Source organism: Arvicola amphibius, chromosome X (assembly GCF_903992535.2).
Source record: "Arvicola amphibius chromosome X, mArvAmp1.2, whole genome shotgun sequence".
Classification (NCBI taxonomy): domain Eukaryota; kingdom Metazoa; phylum Chordata; class Mammalia; order Rodentia; family Cricetidae; genus Arvicola; species Arvicola amphibius.
Genome location: NC_052065.1, coordinates 136,665,860 through 136,684,416, shown reverse-complemented (window position 1 = coordinate 136,684,416; position 18,557 = coordinate 136,665,860). Strand labels below are relative to the sequence as shown.

Genomic DNA, 18,557 nt, shown 5'->3' with positions numbered 1-18,557 from the left:
CATCTTACTAAGGCCACAGGTATGAGGCATCTATGAGTCAGGTAGGAGTACATCGCCTGTGGCTCCTACCTCTCCATCACCAACAGGGCCACCAATGACTGTGACTCCAGAGTATCCTCATCCTTCATCTCCAACTGCAACAGCATCTTGGTCTTCAACATGTATGGTTGCTCACCCTCTTTCTACACCCAAGAGGAATTCACAGTCCTCTCACCACCTGAATTCATCTAAGCAGGAAACACAACTGGGCAGAATCCCCCCACACACACACACAAAACAAAACAAAACAAACAAAACAAAAAATGGAAAACACAAGAGCAGCTCTACCCCTGAAAGCACTCATGGCTTCACTGAGAGTATAAAATACATCTCTTCCACGTGACAAAGGGGTGAGTTTGTATGCTGGGCTCCAAACAGAGGCTGCTGCTGTGACCAATGGTTTCTATAAGCCCATCCTGCTTGTGGAACAGTTATCGAACTGACTCTTTCAGTCACATTAATCAATATCACTAGGCCATGCCCAGCTGAAGAGCACTGAATTGTGTATGAGGGTGTTGTGAGTCCAGGCAGAACCATTTGGGCGGGGCAGTTGTGCGGCTCCTAAGATGTCAGGGTGTGGACACTGGTCAGTCAGCTTGAGCAGGTTCTGTGACTACCCAGGCAGCACTACTTACCCATTCCTGTTGTCGAACTGAGCTTCCCGAAGCTTCAGGCTTGTTGGGATCAGTGCCACTCATGGGTGGCGCAACTTGGACGAAACCTTTATTGGAGGGTCCCATTAGTACAAGTCCCGGGGGAAGGTACCGTGTGAGAGAGCTGTACTTTTTGAGCTCTCAGCGACGCCCCTCCCCCACCCGCCATACCCCCCATGCCCCCTCCCCGTCTGAACAGAATGCTACTTTAGCGGGAACCAATCCTCGCGAGATCTTGTTTGCACATGCGCACTTGGCTTCACGTGCTGTTCCCTGTATAAGCCCGCTGAACTTGGCACAAGAACTTCCTTTTCTCGGCCGAGTGAGAGCGGTAGGGTTGTGTTAGTGGCACGGGGGAAAGCCAAAGTAGTCATGCAGGACCCTAATGAGGGCCTAGATGGGAGATCAGGGGCTGAAAAAGGCGAAGATGGACAACAGAGTCCTCAAGCTCCCGAAGCACAACCTAGCTCTCAAAGTTCGGCGACCGAAGGTGACTGTGGCACCTTCCCTCAGACTGGCCCACAAGATTCCAGTAGCCCGGCTGCTCCTGGTAGCCAGGCTGCTGCAGGCAGTCCCAGCCCAGGGAGCCCTGTAGGGTCGGGTGTAGCTGCTGAAGAGGCAGCTGTTGTTCCCCACAGTGAACAGCCACCACTTCTCCCTGGACCCAGCGGAGATACTGCATCAACAACTGCAAGTCGACTCCTGGAGTTGTATCCTTCCCTAAGAGACTCTTGCCAGGGGCTACTAGATCATAGGGAGGCTAAAACTTCCATGGAAGGCCTTGGGGACACGGTGCACAGCTGACTAGGGAAAGGCCACAGATGTGGTGTGGGTAGTCCAGTGCGCCAGTTGACATCCTGACAGGACAAGGAGACTCCTTGCCTTAGCAGACTGAAGGGTGTAGAAAAAGACCCGAATCACTGGGGAATGGGAAGGTGACTGGACTCTGGTGGTGAGAGGGCTCATTGCCAGGCAGGCCTAGGAAGTGTATCTAGGCAAAGGGAAAGTTTAAGTGGTGGCTGGTGCCTTAAACCTTATCTCCTCCCAGCTCTGTAACAGTACCTTTCAGGTCTGCAGTGGAGGCAGACATGGCCCGCAGGTCCCTGGTCGCCAATGCCCAGCGCCAGCAAGTGATGGTTCAGCAGGAGTTCACAGTGAATGCCACTGTCTTGTCTGTGTCGGTATTCCAAAAGCCTGGAGTAGGGGTGGCCTCAGGGTTGGGAGGCAGTGTGTACTCTAGGGGTGTACTAATGGAGACACTGGTAGATTTAATGTGAGTGGGAAGACGTGGTATGGTGGACCTGAACAGATCCCTCATCATTTCCCTGATAGTGTCTGTTTCTCTCAATTTTAGTAGGTGGACTACTGAAGACCCCATCCTCTTCAGAATTTCCATCAACACTTTCCTTGACCAGCTCTCCCTGGTGATGAGAAACATTCAGCGCCTGGAGTTTGTGGCTGTTGTCAAACGAGGACGAGGAAGAAGTCGTGAATCCTAACATGTTACCAGATAAAAGAAAAGTCATGGGGGTTTCATCTTTTGAGTAATTGTTATTTTGCCCTTAAAAGTTCACTGTTTCAATACTGTGTGGCACGTATTAGTCACACGGTTGGATTATTTCCCGGTTGCTGAAGGAAAAGCAATTTAAATGTTACTGGACAAAATAGAATTTAGCAAATATTTTTCATCTGACTTTACTTTTGACTATGGCAGAAACTGCCAGGTTTTCTCATCTGTGTGCTTCTGTGGAGGAGAAGTTCTGGAATTTAAATGTTTGAGTAGTACAAAGAAATTTAAGGAAAGTTAGGAGATGGAAGGAAAAGTGAATTACTTAAATATATTCTTTGAGTATTTAATTGGTCTGATTTTTTTATTTTAGCATGCAATGTAGCTTATTTCCTTGTGGCATTTTCATATATACTTAATTTTTTATTGGTCTTTTCCCTTTTCTCCCTTTTTTTCACAGCTATTCCCACTTTAACCATATCATTTCCTGTATCCCTTCTTTTATTTTCATATCACATGTATTCTGACATTCTTCTCAGTTCTCTTCCATAAAGCTTTTTCACCTCTGATCTCTAGTGTGCACTCTAGGGTTGCCCTAATGGAGACACCATAATAGTAGTTATATGCCTACTTTTGTTTCTGCTGGCAGTAATTTTGACTTTTTCTCTACTGAAGCTAAATGTGTCTCAGTTATTCTTTGGGAGCATCCTTATATTTCTGAGACAATATGCTTTGGCTCATCTTGTGCTTTCTCTGCCCTAACCATGGAACCTATCAATTCTCAAATAAACTCCCTTCTCTTAGAATGTTACAAAACATAATCTTCCACAGCTCAGAGCCCCTCATTGGTATCTTCAGCTGTGAAATCTCCCCATTAATGCACTAATACCCAGATAGTATAATTACCTTTTACTCTAGCTCAGATATAAATTCCTTACAATCACTGTGACTCTACATAGCTACAATGGCCCCCACACAGTGTTCAGCAATCCTCTAGAGCAGCTATTCTCAACTTCCCTAATTCTGCAACACTTTAATACAGTTCAAGTTGTGATGACCCCCAACCATAAAATTATTTTCGTTGCTACTTAACTGTAATTTTGCTACTTTCATGAATTTTAGTATAAATATCAGATATGCAGAATATCTGATACATGACCCCTGTGAAAAGGGTCATGTGGCCCCAGCACCACAAAGCTGTCTCAACTCACATCCTGAGAACACCTGCTCTAGACAATGGTGATGGAACTCAGCCCATTGTGACATTGTAACCCATCCTGAACTCTTCTTTCAATCACACAAATATTTAGAGCAAGTTTTCTTACTTTTTCTACATTTGGGCCCCTTTCCATACATATATTTACTATGGAATCAATCTTTAGAATCCATCAGGCCAGCAAGACACTGACATTCTCACTGAGTATGCCCTTTCTCATAGATCTGTGAATCCTCAAAATCTTTCTCAGGCAGGACAGTGCTGTGCCCAGCAAGAAACCAATCTTCATACCAGTCCAACTCTTTTCCCAATGTCCCTGCTCTCCCCTGAGGCTCACAAACATAATGGCTTTGGGAAGCAGAGCATAAGGGATAGAGGTAGGAGAGACTGGCAGGAAAGTCTGCAGAGTTGCTATTTTTACTAATCATCCCATATTCATATCCCATGATGACTTCAAGTGGCAGTTGTCTTCCTTGCAAATGTCCAAGATCTTTTATAGTTTTTTATGTGTCTTATGTTAAATTAGTGTATGTGCACATGGGTGGAGGTTCTTCACAGAATCAAAGGTCAGAGGAAGATGCCAGGTGTCCTGCTCTATCATCTTCTCCTTATTCTGTTGAGACAGAGTCTCTTACTGAAACTGGAGATAGATTGGCAGTCAGCAAACCCCAACTAATCACATCTCAGCCTTCCATAGTGCTGGGGTTCAAGACAAATGTAGCCATACTAAGCTTTTCCCATGGGTGATAAGGATCCAAACTCAGATCTACATGCTTATGTAGCAAGTATTCTTACCCACTGAGCCATCTCCCCAGCCTCTCTTATTTGCTTTTATAAGGTGTCTCAGATTTGGTCCAGTGAGATGACTTAGCAGGTAAAGGTGCTTGCCATGCAAGCCTAACACACACACACACACACACTAAATAATTTTTAAAAATGTCTCTGGTTTGGGTTGACAAGACAGCTCAGTAGGTAAAGGCACTTGTCTCCAACACCAATGACCTGAGTTCAATCCCTAACAAGTACATAATGAGAGAGAACAAACTCCACACACATTGTATTCTGACGTCCACACACATGCCATGTTGTGCCTATGTGCACACATAAAAGGTCATTTTTTTAAAAGTCTCAAGTTTACCTTGAATAGATCCTGTCTCATGACTGAAATAAGTCATTTCTCCAAGAGGCCCTGATTCCTTTCAGTGGGAAAGTTTCCCCAAAAAATCTGTTTTTGTTTTTTTTTAATGGTGCTATGATAAACTGTACTTATTTGAATTTATATATATTCTATACTGAGCCAGAAAGATGGCTCGATGGCTCGATGGATAAAGGTGCATCCCACTGAGCCTGACAACCTGAGTTTGATCTCCAGGACCCACAAGATGAAAGTCAGCGCCTCAAGTTTACCTTTGACCTGTTATGCATACACACAGAGAGTATATATATATTTGGTGCCACCTGCTATTGTTATTCTTGTTTTGAGGCCATTTTAAGATGAGAAAAAAACTTTTTTTCCAAAAGAAAAATAAATCAAGTTTATGTTAATATTTCAAACTCAAAAGTTTTTGCTTTGTGTTTACAATTACTTTCTTTAGTATCTTATTCCTTACAAGTCTCCAAACTTTTTTCTTCAAATATTTTTGCAATACTTAAGACAGAAACCAAGTGCACACAAGTGCCCTACCACTAAATTCCATCATCAGACTCTTTTTTTTTTTTTTTTTTTTTTTTTGTATTTCGAGACAGGGTTTCTCTGTGGCTTTGGAGCCTGTCCTGGAAATAGCTCTTGTATAGACCAGGCTGGCCTCGAACTCACAGAGATCCACCTGCCTCTGCCTCCCAAGTGCTGGAATTAAAGGTGTGCGCCACCACTGCCCAGCAATCATCAGACTCTTTTAACTTTTTTATTTTTAATTTTGTGCATTGGTGTTTTAACTGCATGTATGTCTATGTGAGGGGTATTAGATTCCTAGAGCTGGAGTTACAGACAGTTATGAGCTGCCATGTGGGTCCTCTTAAAGAACAGTCAGTGCTCTTAAGCACTGAGTCATCTCTCCAGCCCCTTTTAACTTTTAAAAGATTTATGTTACGCCCGAGTCAGTGACCTCTGCCAGAGCAGGTATGAGGGAGCAACCGCCAAGGGAGCAGGCCTGAGCCAGAGACCTCTGTGGGACCCAGCCAGGGACCTCCACTGGAGCAGCCCCGAACCAGCGACCTCTGAAGGAGCAGGCCCAAGCAAGCAACCTCCACAGGAGCCAGTACCAGGAAGTGACTGCCAAGGCAGCAGGCCTTAGACAGAAACCTCTGTGGGAACAGGCCCAAGCCAGGTACATCTGCAAGAACAGGCCCAAGCCAGCAATCTCGCGAGAACAAGCCTGAGCCAGCAACCTCCATTTGAGCAGGCCCAACCCAGTGAACTCCACATGAGCAGGCCTGAGCCAGTAATCTACACAGAAGCAGGCCCAAGTCAGCCATCTCCAAGGGACTAGGCCTCAGCCAGCCAGCCACCTCCACAGGACAAGGCCCAAGCCAGTGACCTCGGTGGAAGCAGGAACGAACTACCTCCAGGATTGCAGAGCAAATGCCAGGAGCGCCAAGAAACTCCAGGAAAACCAAGTAACATCCAGGATGACTGGAACTGTGGCCCTGACTGAACCATGCAGAACAACCATCTGAGCCTTGGATCCACTGGCACCTGGAAGATGGATTACCAGAGACACAGCACCAACTACACCAATCATAGGAAAAGATGGGTAGACAAGGTAAGAACACACTCAACACCACAACGAGCAAAACAACACCAACAAAAATTTAGTGGCTCTATAGCAACAAGACTTGAACACCCCAATATAGATGAAGCAGAAGAAAATTACCTAAAAATAACTTTAGGAGAATGTTTGAGGCCCTTCAAGAGAAAATGAAAAATTCCCTCAAAGAAATGGAGAAAAAGACAAACAAAAAAATGGAAGAAATCAACAAATCCCTTAAAGAAAACCAGAAAAAACAATCAAACAGATGAAAGAAACAATTCAAGACTTGAAAACCAAAATAGGGATAATAAAGAAAACATAAACTGAGGAAATTCTGGAAACAGAAATTATGGGAAAATGATCTGGGACCACAGATGCAAGCATGAACAGCACAATACCAGAGAGGGAAGAGAGAATCTCAAGCACTGAAGATGCAATACAAGAAATAGACACATCAGTCAAAGAAAACATTAAATCTAACAAAAACTTAACACAAAATATCCAGGAAATATGGGACACCATGGAAAGACCAAACATAAGAATAATAGGGATAGAAGAAGAAGTCCAACTCAAAAGCACAGAAAATGCATTTAACAAAATCATAGAAGAAAACTTTCCCAACCTAAAAAAAAACATATGCATTGAAGATACAAAAAGCATACAGAACACCAAATAGACTGGATCAAAAAAAAAAAGTCCTCTCACCACATAATAATTAAAACACTGAGCATATAAAATAAAGAAAGAATATTCAGAACTTCAAAGGAAAAAAGGCCAAGTAACAAATAAAGGAAGACCTATCATAACTACACCTGACTTCTCAATCAAAACAATGAAAGCCAGAAGGTCCTAGTCAAGTGTTATGCATACATTAAGAGACCATGGATGTCAGCCCAGACTATTAAACCCAGCAAAACTTTCAATCACCATAGACGGACAAAACAAGATATTCCATAACAGAACCAGATTTAACCAATACCTAGCCACAAACCCAACCCTACACAAAGTACTAGAAGGAAAACTCCAACCCAAGGAAGTTAGCTACATCCACAAAAACACAGATTATAGATGATCTCATAGCACCAAATCCCAAAGAAGGGAAAAACACACACAATAACATCACCAATAATGAAAACTAAAATCACAGGAGATAACAATCACTGATCATTAATATCCTTTAATATAAATGGACTCAACTTACCTATAAAAAGGCACAGGCTAACAGATTGAACACAAAAACAGAATCCATCCTTCTGTTGTATACAAGAAACACATCTCAACCTCAAAGACAGACACCTCAGAGTAAAGAGTTGGGAAAAATTTTTCCAATCAAATGGACCTAAGAAACATGTGGGTGTAGGTATCCTAATATCTAACAAAATAGACTTCAAGCTAAAATCAATCAAAAAAAGGACATTTCATATTAATCACAGGAAAAATTCATCAAGAGGAAATCTCAATACTGAACATGTATGCCCCAAATATAAAGGCACCCTCATATGTAAAAGAAACACTTCTAAAGCTTAAATCATACATTAAACTCCACACTAATAGTGGGGGACTTCGACACTCCATTCTCACCACTGGACAAGGAACTAACAGATGTTATGACTCAAATGAACTTAACAAGCATCTATAGAACACTCCATCCAAACATAAAAGAACATACCTTCTTCTCAGCACCTCATGGAACCTTCTTAAAAATTGACCACATACTAGGTAACAAAGCAAACCTCAAAAGATACCAAAAAAAAAACCTGGAATAACCCCATGTATCTTATCAGATCACCATGGCTTAAAATTAGAATTCAACAGTAACAATTTCAGAAAACCCAAAAACACATGGAAATTAAAACATGCTCACCTGAATCACCAATGGGTCAAGGAAGAAATAAAGGAAGAAAATAAAGACTTCCTAAATTTCAATGAAAATCACCACATAACATACCCAAATTTATGGGACACAATAAAAGCAGTGTTAAGAGGAAAGTTCATAGCACCAAATGCCTACATAAAGAAGCTGGAAAAAATCCACATTAGTGAGTTAACAGAACACCTGAAAACTCTAAAAACAATAAGAATCAAACTCACCAAGGAGGAGTAGATGGTTAGGAAATAATCAAATCGAGAACTGAAATCAACAAAACAGAAACAAAGAAAATACAAAGAATCAATGAGACGAAGAGTTGGTTCTTTGAGAAAAATCAACAAAATAGACAAACCTTTATCCAAACTAACCAAAAGGCATAGAGAGAATATACAAATTAACAAAATCAGAATGAAAAGGGGGACATAACAAGAGACACAGAGAAAATCCAGAGAATCATCAGGTCATACTTTGAAAACCTGTACTCCACAAAATTGAAAAACCTTAAAGGAAATGGACAATTTTCTGGATAAATACCACTTAACAAAATTAAATAAAGACCAGATAAGCAAATTAAATAGACCTATAATGGCTAAAGAAATAGAAACAGTCATCAAAAGTCTCCCAACCAAAAAAAGCCCAGGACCAGATGGTTCCAGTGAAGAATTCTAAAAGATTTTCAAAGAAAAACTAATACCAATACTCCTCAAATTGTTCCACACAACAGAAACAGAAGGAACATTGCCAAACTCTTTTTATGAGGCTACAATTACCCTAATACCCAAACCACAGAAAGACATTACTAAGAAAAAGAATTACAGACCAATCTCACTCATGAACATTGATGCAAAAATACTAAATAAAATACTGGCAAATCGAATTCAAGAACACTTCAGAACCATCATCCACCACAATTAAGTCAGTTTCATCCTAGAGATGCAGGGATAACCATCAACGTAATCCACCATAGAAACAAACTGAAAAAAATGATCACTTCATTAGATGTTGAAAAAGCCTTAGACAAAATATAACATCCCTTCATGATAAAGGTCTTGGAAAAAGCAGGGATACAAGGAACATACCTAAACATAATAAAGGCAATATACAACAAGCCAACAGCCAACATCAAACTAAATGGAGAAAAACTCAACACAATCCCACTGAAATCAGGAACAAGACAAGGTTGTCCACTCTCTCCATATCTATTCAATATAGTACTTGAGATTCTAGCTAGAGCAATAAGACAACAAAAGGAAATCAAGGGGATACAAATCAGAAAAGCAGAAGTCAAACTCTCAATATTTGATGATGATATGATAGTTTACATAAGTGACCCCCAAAATTCTACCACGGAACTTCTACAACTCATAAACACTTCCAGTAATGTAGCAGGATACAAGATTAACTCAAAAAAAAAAAAGAAATCAGTAGCCCTCCTGTACTTAGATGATAAATGGGCTGAGAAAGAAATCAGAGAAACATCACCCTTCAATAGCCACAAATAATATAGAGTATCTTGGAGTAACTCTAACCAAACAAGTAGAAGACCTGTATGGCAATAACTTTAAATCTTTGAAGAAAGAAATTGAAGAAGACACCAGAAAATGGAAAAATCTCTCATGCACTTGGGTAGGTATAAATAACATAGTAAAAATGGCAATCTTACCAAAAGCAATCTACAGATTCAATGCGATGCCCATCAAAATCCCAGCAAAATTCTTCACAGACCTCAAGAGAACAATACTCAACTTCACATGAAACAGCAAACGACCCAGGATAGCCAAAACAATCCTGTACAATAAAGAAACTTCTGGAAGCATCACAATCCCTGACTTCAAACTCTACTTCAGAGCTACAATACTGAAAACAGCCTGGTATTGGCATAAAAACAAACAGGAGGACCAATAGGACCTAATCAAATAACTGAATATCAGTCCACACACCTACGAACACCTGATTTTTAACCAAGAAGCAAAAAATATAAAATTGAAAAAAGAAAGCATATTCAACAAATGGTGCTGGCATAACTGGATATCAACATGTAGAAGAAAGAAAACAGACCCATATCTATCACCATGCACAAAACTCAAGCCCAAGTGGATCAAAAAACTCAACATAAAGCCAGCTACACTGAACCTCATAGAAGAGAAAGTGAGAAGTACCCTTCAATGCATGGGCACAGGAGACCACTTCCTAAATATAACCTCAGTAGCACAAATACTGAAAGAAACAATTAATAAATGGGACCTCCTGAAACTGAGAAGTCTCTGTAAAGCAAAGGACATGGTCAACAAGAAAAAACAACAGCCTACAGCATAGGAAAAGATCTTTACCAACCCAACATCAGACAGAGGGCTTATCTCCAAAATATACAAAGACCTCAAGAAATTGGTCATCAAAAGAACAAATAATACAATAAAAAATTGGGTACAGACTCAGAGAACTCTCAACAGAGGAATCTAAAATGGCTGAAAGACACTTAAGAAAGTGGTCAACATCCTTAGCCATCAGAGAAATGCAAATCAAAACAACTCTTACACCTGTAAGAATAGCCGAGGTCAAAAACACTGATGACAACTCACACTGGAGAAGATGTGGGGTAATGGGAACACTTTTCCATTGCTCATGGGAGTGTAAACTGGTACAGCCACTTAGGAAATCAGTATGGTGATTTCTCAAAAAATTAGGAAACAACCTTCCTCAAGACCCAGTAATACCACTTTTGGGTATATACCCAAAGGATGATCAATCGTACCACAAAGACATGTGCTCAACTATGTTCATGGCAGCATTGTTTGTCATAGCCAGAACCTGGAAACAACCTAAATGCCCCTCGACTGAAGAATGGATAAGGAAAATGTGTAATTTACACAATGGAGTACTACACAGCAATAATAATAATAATAATAATAATAATAATAATAATGATATCTTGAAATTTGCAGGCAAATGGATGGATCTATAAAACATATTGAGTGAGGTAACCCAGACCCAAGACAAATATAATATGTACTCACCCATAAGTGGCTTTTAGACATAAAGCAAAGAAAAACCAGCCTACAATTCACAGCCCCAGAGAACCTAGACAACAAAAAGAGGACCCTAAGAGAGATGTACATGGATCTAATCTACAAGGAAAGTAGAAAAAGACAAGATCTCCTGAGTAAATTAGGATCATGGGGATCATGGGGATCATGGGGATCATGGGGAAGGAAAGAAGGGGAGGGGTAAGAAAAGAAAGGGGTGGAGTGGGGGTATGGGTGAAAGGGAGGGGAGGGAAGGGGGAGGAGGAGGGGAGGAGGAGGGGAGGAGATGGAAATCTTGAATAAAAAATGAGAAAAATAAAAAAAAAACAAAAAAAAAAAACAAAAAAAACAATTTTAAAAATATTTATGTTACATTTATTAATGGGGGGAGGTGGAAGGGTATACATAGAAATCAGAGTCCTCCTTCTACCATGTGTCCTGAGGATTAAACTCAGGTAGTCAGGTTTGGCAGCAAGCACCTTTACTCATTGAGCCATCTAACTGGGCCTCTTTTCTTTGGCCGTAAGCCTACATTATAGAAACTTCTGTTTGTGAGCATCTCATCGCATTGTGAGGTTAGTTTTATGGGATTAGCTGCTGCTGCTGTTTAATTTCGACTTTCTCTGTGCAGTGACTGCTTTGCAGTGCTTGCTAGGGTAGACACACAGCCCTTCACTCCAGCTGCCAGCAACCCCTGAATATGGGGTTATTTCTAGGTCTGATAGACATGTGTCTACCATGGCTCTGCCAGACTAACAAATCAAATTTCATCCTCAGTCCCGATCCTGGGACACCTGACACCAATGGAATCTTGAAAAAGCTGTGATGCCTAGAGGTCTCTGCTTCCTCACTGGCAAGTATCTACCAAACTTGCCCACCTAATTCTGTTCGTCTGATGAAGCAGCAGTGTCCACCTGTTGGTCAGCCCGCCAGTCCATGCTGGTTAGAGGCAGCTGCTAGTCTTCAGTTAGTTCCAACCCTAGGACTCTGAAGAAAGGACATGGTGTGATCATTTTATTTCATGAGACAAAGCAATCACACATGCCCCACCTCCAGTTCTGCCTTTCTAGTTAGTGGAACAACACCAAGAATCCATCAATAGGTCACTTGTCAAACTGCTTCAAATGCAAATATTCAACTCTTTCTGTATCTTCATCTGCATTGTTACAAAAGTTTCTGGGAAACTGCAAAAAACTTAAATAACATTTTAAATGCCAGTTTTATTGTGGTCTAATCCATATACAACATGTAACTCATCTGAAGTGTACAATTTTAATGGTTTGCAGCATATTCAGAAGTGCATGAGAATCACAGTGACCAATTTCAGAACATCCCCACCCCACCCCCCAAAGAACTATGTACCTACAAACTATCACTCTCTCTACACCCCACTCATCTCCAGGAATTCACCAACTGACTTTTTGTTTGTATTGAGAGAGAATCTTGCTATGTAGCCTAAGCTAGCCTGGAACTCATTAGCATCCTGCTTCAATTTCAAGTGCATGCTCTACCAGACAGGTCTAACTGACTTTCTTACCAGCACTCAGAACCTAATGGAAAATCTAGACTTGGGTCTAAACTAAAATTGATTTGCAATTTTACAGATAAGAAAGCAAAGGCTCAGGAATTTCATTAAAGTTCAGACTGGAATTTGTCCATATGACCTCAGAATCGGTTTCCTTTATACATTATGAAGCTCACATGATCCATCCTCCCAAATTCTGTTTTTCTTATCTGAAACCAACTCTTGCTTTGTAGCCCAAGCTGGCCTCAAACTCCTGGTACTCTCCCTGTCACTTCCTCTCAAGTGCCAGAATTGTGTGTACCTCTACATCTAGATACCCATTCAAATTTTGAATAAAATGAAAAATGTTAGTCAGGCATAGTGGAACATATTTGGAATCCTAGCACTGGAGAGGCTGAGGCAAAAGAATGGCTGCAAGTTCAAGACCAATCTGAATTACATAATAAATTCCAAGTTAGACAGAGCTACAGAATGGGACTATCAGAGAGAAGAGTAGGGAGATATAGAGAAAAGCTGATAAACTGAGACTGTAGCTCAGAGGTGGTGTGCATGCTTAGCATGTGCAAGAGCCCAAGTTCCATCCTCAGCACCAAAATAAAAAGCTATAGTTACTATAGTTCTAAAATAAGATTTCTGTACTATCATTCCTAGTACATTAATATAGTAACTTCTATAATTCACCAATTGTGGTGATAGGTGATATCTCTGAAAATATTAGCAGGGGAATCCTGATGTCATGTCAGATAAGTTCAGCCATCAGTAAACACAGAGTATCCCTGTGATGAGCTCCTGTATAGTGTTACTAAATTGAGTTGACAAGGCTTCTGTCTCCCTCTAGTGGGAGAGAAGAGACAACAGAATACAAAAGGTCAGTTTTTTTGATGTGAGTAATGTGATTAGGTTGAAGGTAATGTGATTTAGGATGAAGACTTCAGATGAAAGAACTTTTGTTTACACTTAGATCTGAATAACAAAAAAAATCAACTGTACAGATTAGAGGACAGAGCCTTCTAAGCAAAGGAGACAACAGAGGCAAAGACCTTAAAACACAGAAGTACTAGTGGGTTTGAGGAAAAGAAAAAAGGCCAGCGTGGAAGGGTTGGGCCTTTAGGGAAGATGACATGAAGTTAGAGCAACACAAGGCTGAGAATGGAGTTTAGACCCGAAGAAACAGAAAATCAATGAAGGACATTAAGCAAAATGTAAACAGATTTACCAGATCAGGCTGGTTGCCAATAAGCAATGGATAAATGAAAAGCCTGCAGTTTTAATGTGAAACCACCCTAACAAATCAAGGCAAGATGAAGGGACTCAGGACATCTCACACTGAGCCTGGCTGGATCAGAATTGAACACTGAACTGTTTCTTTCTCAAAACTCTGGCATCCCTTTCCCTAGTCTTCCCAGTGGTAGACAGATGGCCCAGGTACCCAGGTGTGAAAAGCCAAAAGCCCAGTGGTCATTAGATGCCTCTTCCTCTGTCCTCCATATCCATGATGTTGACCACAGCTCCAAACCTAAAACACTCAGGATGTTCTGACCATCTCTGCAGATTGGCTCTTTCCATCACTGTCACTTATAATATTTTGTCTGTGCTCTAACAAATAAAGTTTGCCTGGAGATCAGAGGGTGGTGCTAGCCACCTAGTTAACCACAGAGGCCAGGCAGTGCTGGCACATACCTTTGATCCCAGCACTTGGGAGGTCTAAGCAGGAAGATCAGGAGTTCAAGGCCACACTGGGCTACGTGAGGTGAACCAGTATAAAAGAAACAGAGCTCACACCTTTGATCCCAGCACTTGAAATCTCACGGCTTTAATTCCAGCACTAGGGAGATGGAGACAGGAAGTGATATCGCTGTCCCAGAGAGGAATATAAACTGGGAGGAAACAGGAGCTCAGAGCATTCAGTCTGAGGATTTCATAGAGGTGAGAACTAGTGGCTGGCTGCTCTGCTTCTCTGATCTTTCAGTTTTCACCCCCTAATATCTTACTCTGGGTTTTTATTATTAAGACCAATTAGAATTCACAATATAATCACTAGATACTGAACAAAATGTTTTCATGTTACCAAATATTTACCTTTGTTTGACATTGATATGCTTATAAAAAAGGAAACACATAAGGTGACCATGTGACAAAAGTGGCAGAGCCATAGTTGCAGGTCCAAGCAGAGAGCACTAAGAATTGCTGGGACCTGCTACACAGTGGGAAAGAGGCCTGGAATGGGTTATCTCTTATGAGGAACCCACTCTGCCCACACTTATCTCAGACCCCTGCCCTCTGAACAGGAGGGACAGGAAATCTCTGTTGCCTAAGCTCCCAACGTGTGGTACTTTGTTGCTGCACCCACAGGAAATCCAGGCCCCATGTTAGTTGATTTTGCCCCTTGCACCACTCTGTTGTGTCAACAATGAGTTTTTCTCAGTCAGGCAGAGGAAACCTCAAATCCATGTGTTACAGCTACTTCCTATATAATGCATGAGAATTAAAGGCATAGAAATAGCACAAAAGAAAAACTTTGTTTCTGGCAATTCTACCCCTATATCCACCAACTGAGGACGGTATGCATGCTTGCAGGTCTTCTTTATTTCACATTATTTTTTTTAATCCTCTGGCCTTTTTATATCATACTTCAGAGTGTTCCATGTAACAAAATGTTCAAAATGCTGGCTATGTAGGCCTGTGTCATCAGATACATAGCCTATTTCATCACAGCCTTTGGTGGTGACAAACATGGTACCATGAGAGCCACTCCAATTAAGTAGTCACTGTGAGGACCAAGCTGTCAGGTAAAGAGGGCTGAGGATGTTTCCCAAAGTGCTTGCTACATCTCACCAAACACCCACCCCTTGAAAGAGGAAATGCTGCAAGGTCTCACCATGCCTGAGAGCATTACACACAGGACTGCAATTGTTCCTATTTTGACATCATCTCTACTTATAAGCTGCACCTTATCATTTGTTACTACAGTGGGTAAAGTACTCTGCACTGTCTCTTACTGACTCTCTGGATTTCTCTTGGTCATAAGCCAACAGGAAGAGAGCATAAGTAACAGTAACGGGACTTCTGGGAAAGACATGTTTCTAGCTGTCTGAATCTAGAAGCTGTCTGCCAGGGGCACAGCTCATAAAAGCAAGTAGGCTAATTCCCTTGAGAGAAAAAAAAAACAACAACCAGTTTTTCTAGGTCTAGTTAAGTAATTTCAGAAAAGAAAGAAGCATGTCCCATGTCAGGGAAGATGGTATAATCTGAAATCCTTGATATCTCATGTGTAGTTAATCATACACCATACTTCAGTGCAAGGAAGTGTCAAGGGCTCCGACCTTCTAAGAAGGGTATTTGGTCCCAACCAGCACCTGGGCCACCCTCAGATTTTGGCTTGACCAGACCATAAAGCCCAAACCAGAATGTTTCAAGCTCCCGGCTGATCCTGCTGTGAAACCTGGGTCACACCTGCTTTCTGAGTCCCTTTCAGGATAAAGTGCTGGTCAGAAATGTACCTATGTATCTCTATTTATCCAAGAAGCGTGAACCCCATACAGCCACTGGAGACAGTCCAACAGCTCTCTCCCGCTAGAGCCTACCTGTCTTTCTCTGGCCCTGCTAGGAGCACAGCATCTATAAAGGCCTGACCTTCTCCAAATTCTGAAGCCTAGTGGTCACCATCACCCTAGAGACCAAGTCTCTCCAGCAGAATTGCAAGGCTTAAAGGCACATGTCTTTGGGCTGCATTTACTCAGGTTCTGATGATATCCCTACCCTGGGTTGTGTAAGTCCAAACTCCCAGAACTTGAGAACATGACTTTATTTTGGAAAAGGGTCTTGGTAGGTATAGTGAAGTAAGGGTCTTGAGCTGGAGATCCTTAGTTACCAGACAAACTCCACATCTACAATACAGAAGTAGAGGAGGAGACCATGAGGAATGAGAACCAGAGATTGCAGTGATAGGTCTATAAGCCAAGCAACACCAAGGACTGCCAGAAACCAAGAGCAAGGAGAAAACCTGGAATTGATTCTCAGAAGAAACTTAACATCTGACTTCCAGACATGAAAGACTGATTTTTTTTGTTGCCACTTCAAGTCTCTGAGAATTTTTAGAACAGCTATAGGAAAGCCATATACCACCACAAAACTGAACTGAATCAAACCAAACCAATAGCACTTCTGAAGGAAAATTAGATTAGGTATTTAAATGAAGGCCTCATGAGCAAAGAACATGTCTGTTCCTTTAACATATTCCCAAAGATCTGTCTAATAAATACCTGGGAATTAGAAAATGGAAAACTTGCTCCCCACCCCCTGAGAATTCTGAGGAAGAACCCAGCTCAGGATTAGTTTTTAAATCCTGATTCTACTCAGCCTTCTCACCCGTAATAGACAAGGAGTCCTGTGGGAAAAAAAAGCCCCAGACAGGGATGGATTTACAGATCCCACTCAGAACTATGAAAGCATTCAGGAGGGCAGGAAGAGTTTCAGATCTGAGGAGTCAGCAAGGCGCATCTATTGCTTTCTCAACTCCAACTTCCTTTTCTTTACTAGAATTGCAAGGCTAATACCAATAACTGTAAGGTTCCAGAAAATGTCTACAGCCTTGCAAAACAAGTGAAGAGCTCCCTTGTTCACAATCTGCCAGTCACTACTAAATGGTTCCCAAGACGGAACATTTCAGCTGGTGGAGAACACGCCATCACAAACTCCTGGAGTGTGATGAACTATGGAAACCACCATTCACATAAGACAAGAATGTGCTTCACAAAGACAAGAGCACACTGGTGCTGGAATAAGAAAAACATGTATGTGAAATAGTCTTCTGTCAGACCACAAAGCAGCCATAACTCCAAAGCCAAAATATGGAGGAAAGCATGGGTGTGAGTACATAAACAGCTTCTAGGCCCCAAAACAGTAACACAACCAAAATGGAACAAGGTGTGCAATTTCTGTGATAGACAAGAGCTAACCTGACTGATGATCAAAAAGCTTCCCAAAGCCCAAGAACAAATGGCAATGATGCAACAGGAAAACGGATAGAAAATATGAAAATCCAAGTTACATGAGTGGAATTTAAAAAGGCCCATATACCCCAGAAAAAGACACTTTGGCATACTCTTTAGTAAAAAACAGCATGTCTAGCAGATGGCAGAAACACAAAGGTCCACCAACCTGCTCCAAGGCAAGGCTCCAATGCTACATCTAAGCATATGTCTTAAAGGTACACACAGATCAGTGCACAAGTACTTTCACTGCACTGTTACTTACAGTAGCAAAAGAGAATACTTCCCAAATGTCCATCAGAGGCAACACATGTTATGGCCTTATGTGCCACATGCCCTGGGAGGACAGCCTGCAGCTCAGGGCAAGAAAGGTACCAGCTGGAGGGAGGAAGAGCTGCACCCAGTCCTGCTTAGAGAAAGGGTGCTCCCTGAGAGCCTCTGGCCTCCATTCTAGACCCCCTAGGAGAATGGAAAAAGAGGGAGGAAGAAGCTACCAGAGGCAAGTGGCTCAGGCACATAGAAAAAAACGGAAAAAAATTCCTGACTAGGGCTGTCTACCCTAGTGGGGAACTAGCAGACCAAAGAGCTAAAGCAAGGGTCCTGCTAGGTCCTAGGGCCAGCTCTTTGACATCAAGCCCTTAACTGTGGACTATGCAGGTGAAACAGGAAAGCGTAAGTTGCATAGTTCAGGACATGGTATTACAAGTGGCCTTACATCTGCTGCTTCTACTCTATGCACTCCATGACATGTATCTGTAGAGTGTCCATATCAGGAGCCTGATACTGGCACTTGGGACAACAGAAGTCAGGTGGTTCCTCAGGAGGGCTTCTCCGCTGGTTGGGTAAGGTCAGATGAAAGGAGTGGTGAGCTGAGAAAAAAAAAAGAACAGAGGCCAGCTGGGTAGGCTTCATGAACAGACTGGGTAGACCTCAAAGGGAAGGAGAGGCTAACAAGGTACTGAAACTTACTGATCCCACCATAT

At 41.8% G+C, this 18,557-nt stretch overlaps 2 protein-coding genes across 12 annotated transcripts in view; one reads left to right on the top strand and one right to left on the bottom strand.

Moving 5' to 3' along the window:
- Window positions 1-1,064: 1,064 nt before the first annotated feature.
- LOC119804954 (EKC/KEOPS complex subunit LAGE3-like) lies at window positions 1,065-2,191 on the top strand. The gene is made up of 3 exons (XM_038316730.1): window positions 1,065-1,402; window positions 1,741-1,869; window positions 2,047-2,191. Exons 1-3 carry the CDS (start codon window positions 1,065-1,067, stop codon window positions 2,189-2,191), a joined length of 612 nt encoding a protein of 203 aa, XP_038172658.1.
- A 9,745-nt stretch (window positions 2,192-11,936) lies between these two features.
- Ikbkg (inhibitor of nuclear factor kappa B kinase regulatory subunit gamma) overlaps window positions 11,937-18,557 on the bottom strand; it is an 85,658-nt gene continuing 79,037 nt past the window's right edge. For 10 of the 11 annotated variants that reach the window (XM_038316205.2, XM_038316201.2, XM_038316209.2 and 7 more), the window contains one exon: window positions 14,487-18,443. In XM_038316205.2, the coding sequence (XP_038172133.1) occupies window positions 18,301-18,443 (143 nt within the window). In that variant the 3' untranslated portion in view covers window positions 14,487-18,300. Of the gene's footprint in view, window positions 12,046-14,486; window positions 18,444-18,557 lie in introns of those variants that run through there. The other variant, XM_042054375.1, reaches the window with a different exon arrangement.

Coding starts and splice junctions, on each gene's coding strand:
- LOC119804954 (XM_038316730.1), top strand. CDS start 1,065: ATGCAGGACCCTAATGAGGGCCTAGATGGGAGATCAGGGGCTGAAAAA. Junction 1,403..1,740: donor GCAAGTCGACTCCTGGAGTT/GTATCCTTCCCT, acceptor ATCTCCTCCCAG/CTCTGTAACAGTACCTTTCA. Junction 1,870..2,046: donor AATGCCACTGTCTTGTCTGT/GTCGGTATTCCA, acceptor TCTCAATTTTAG/TAGGTGGACTACTGAAGACC.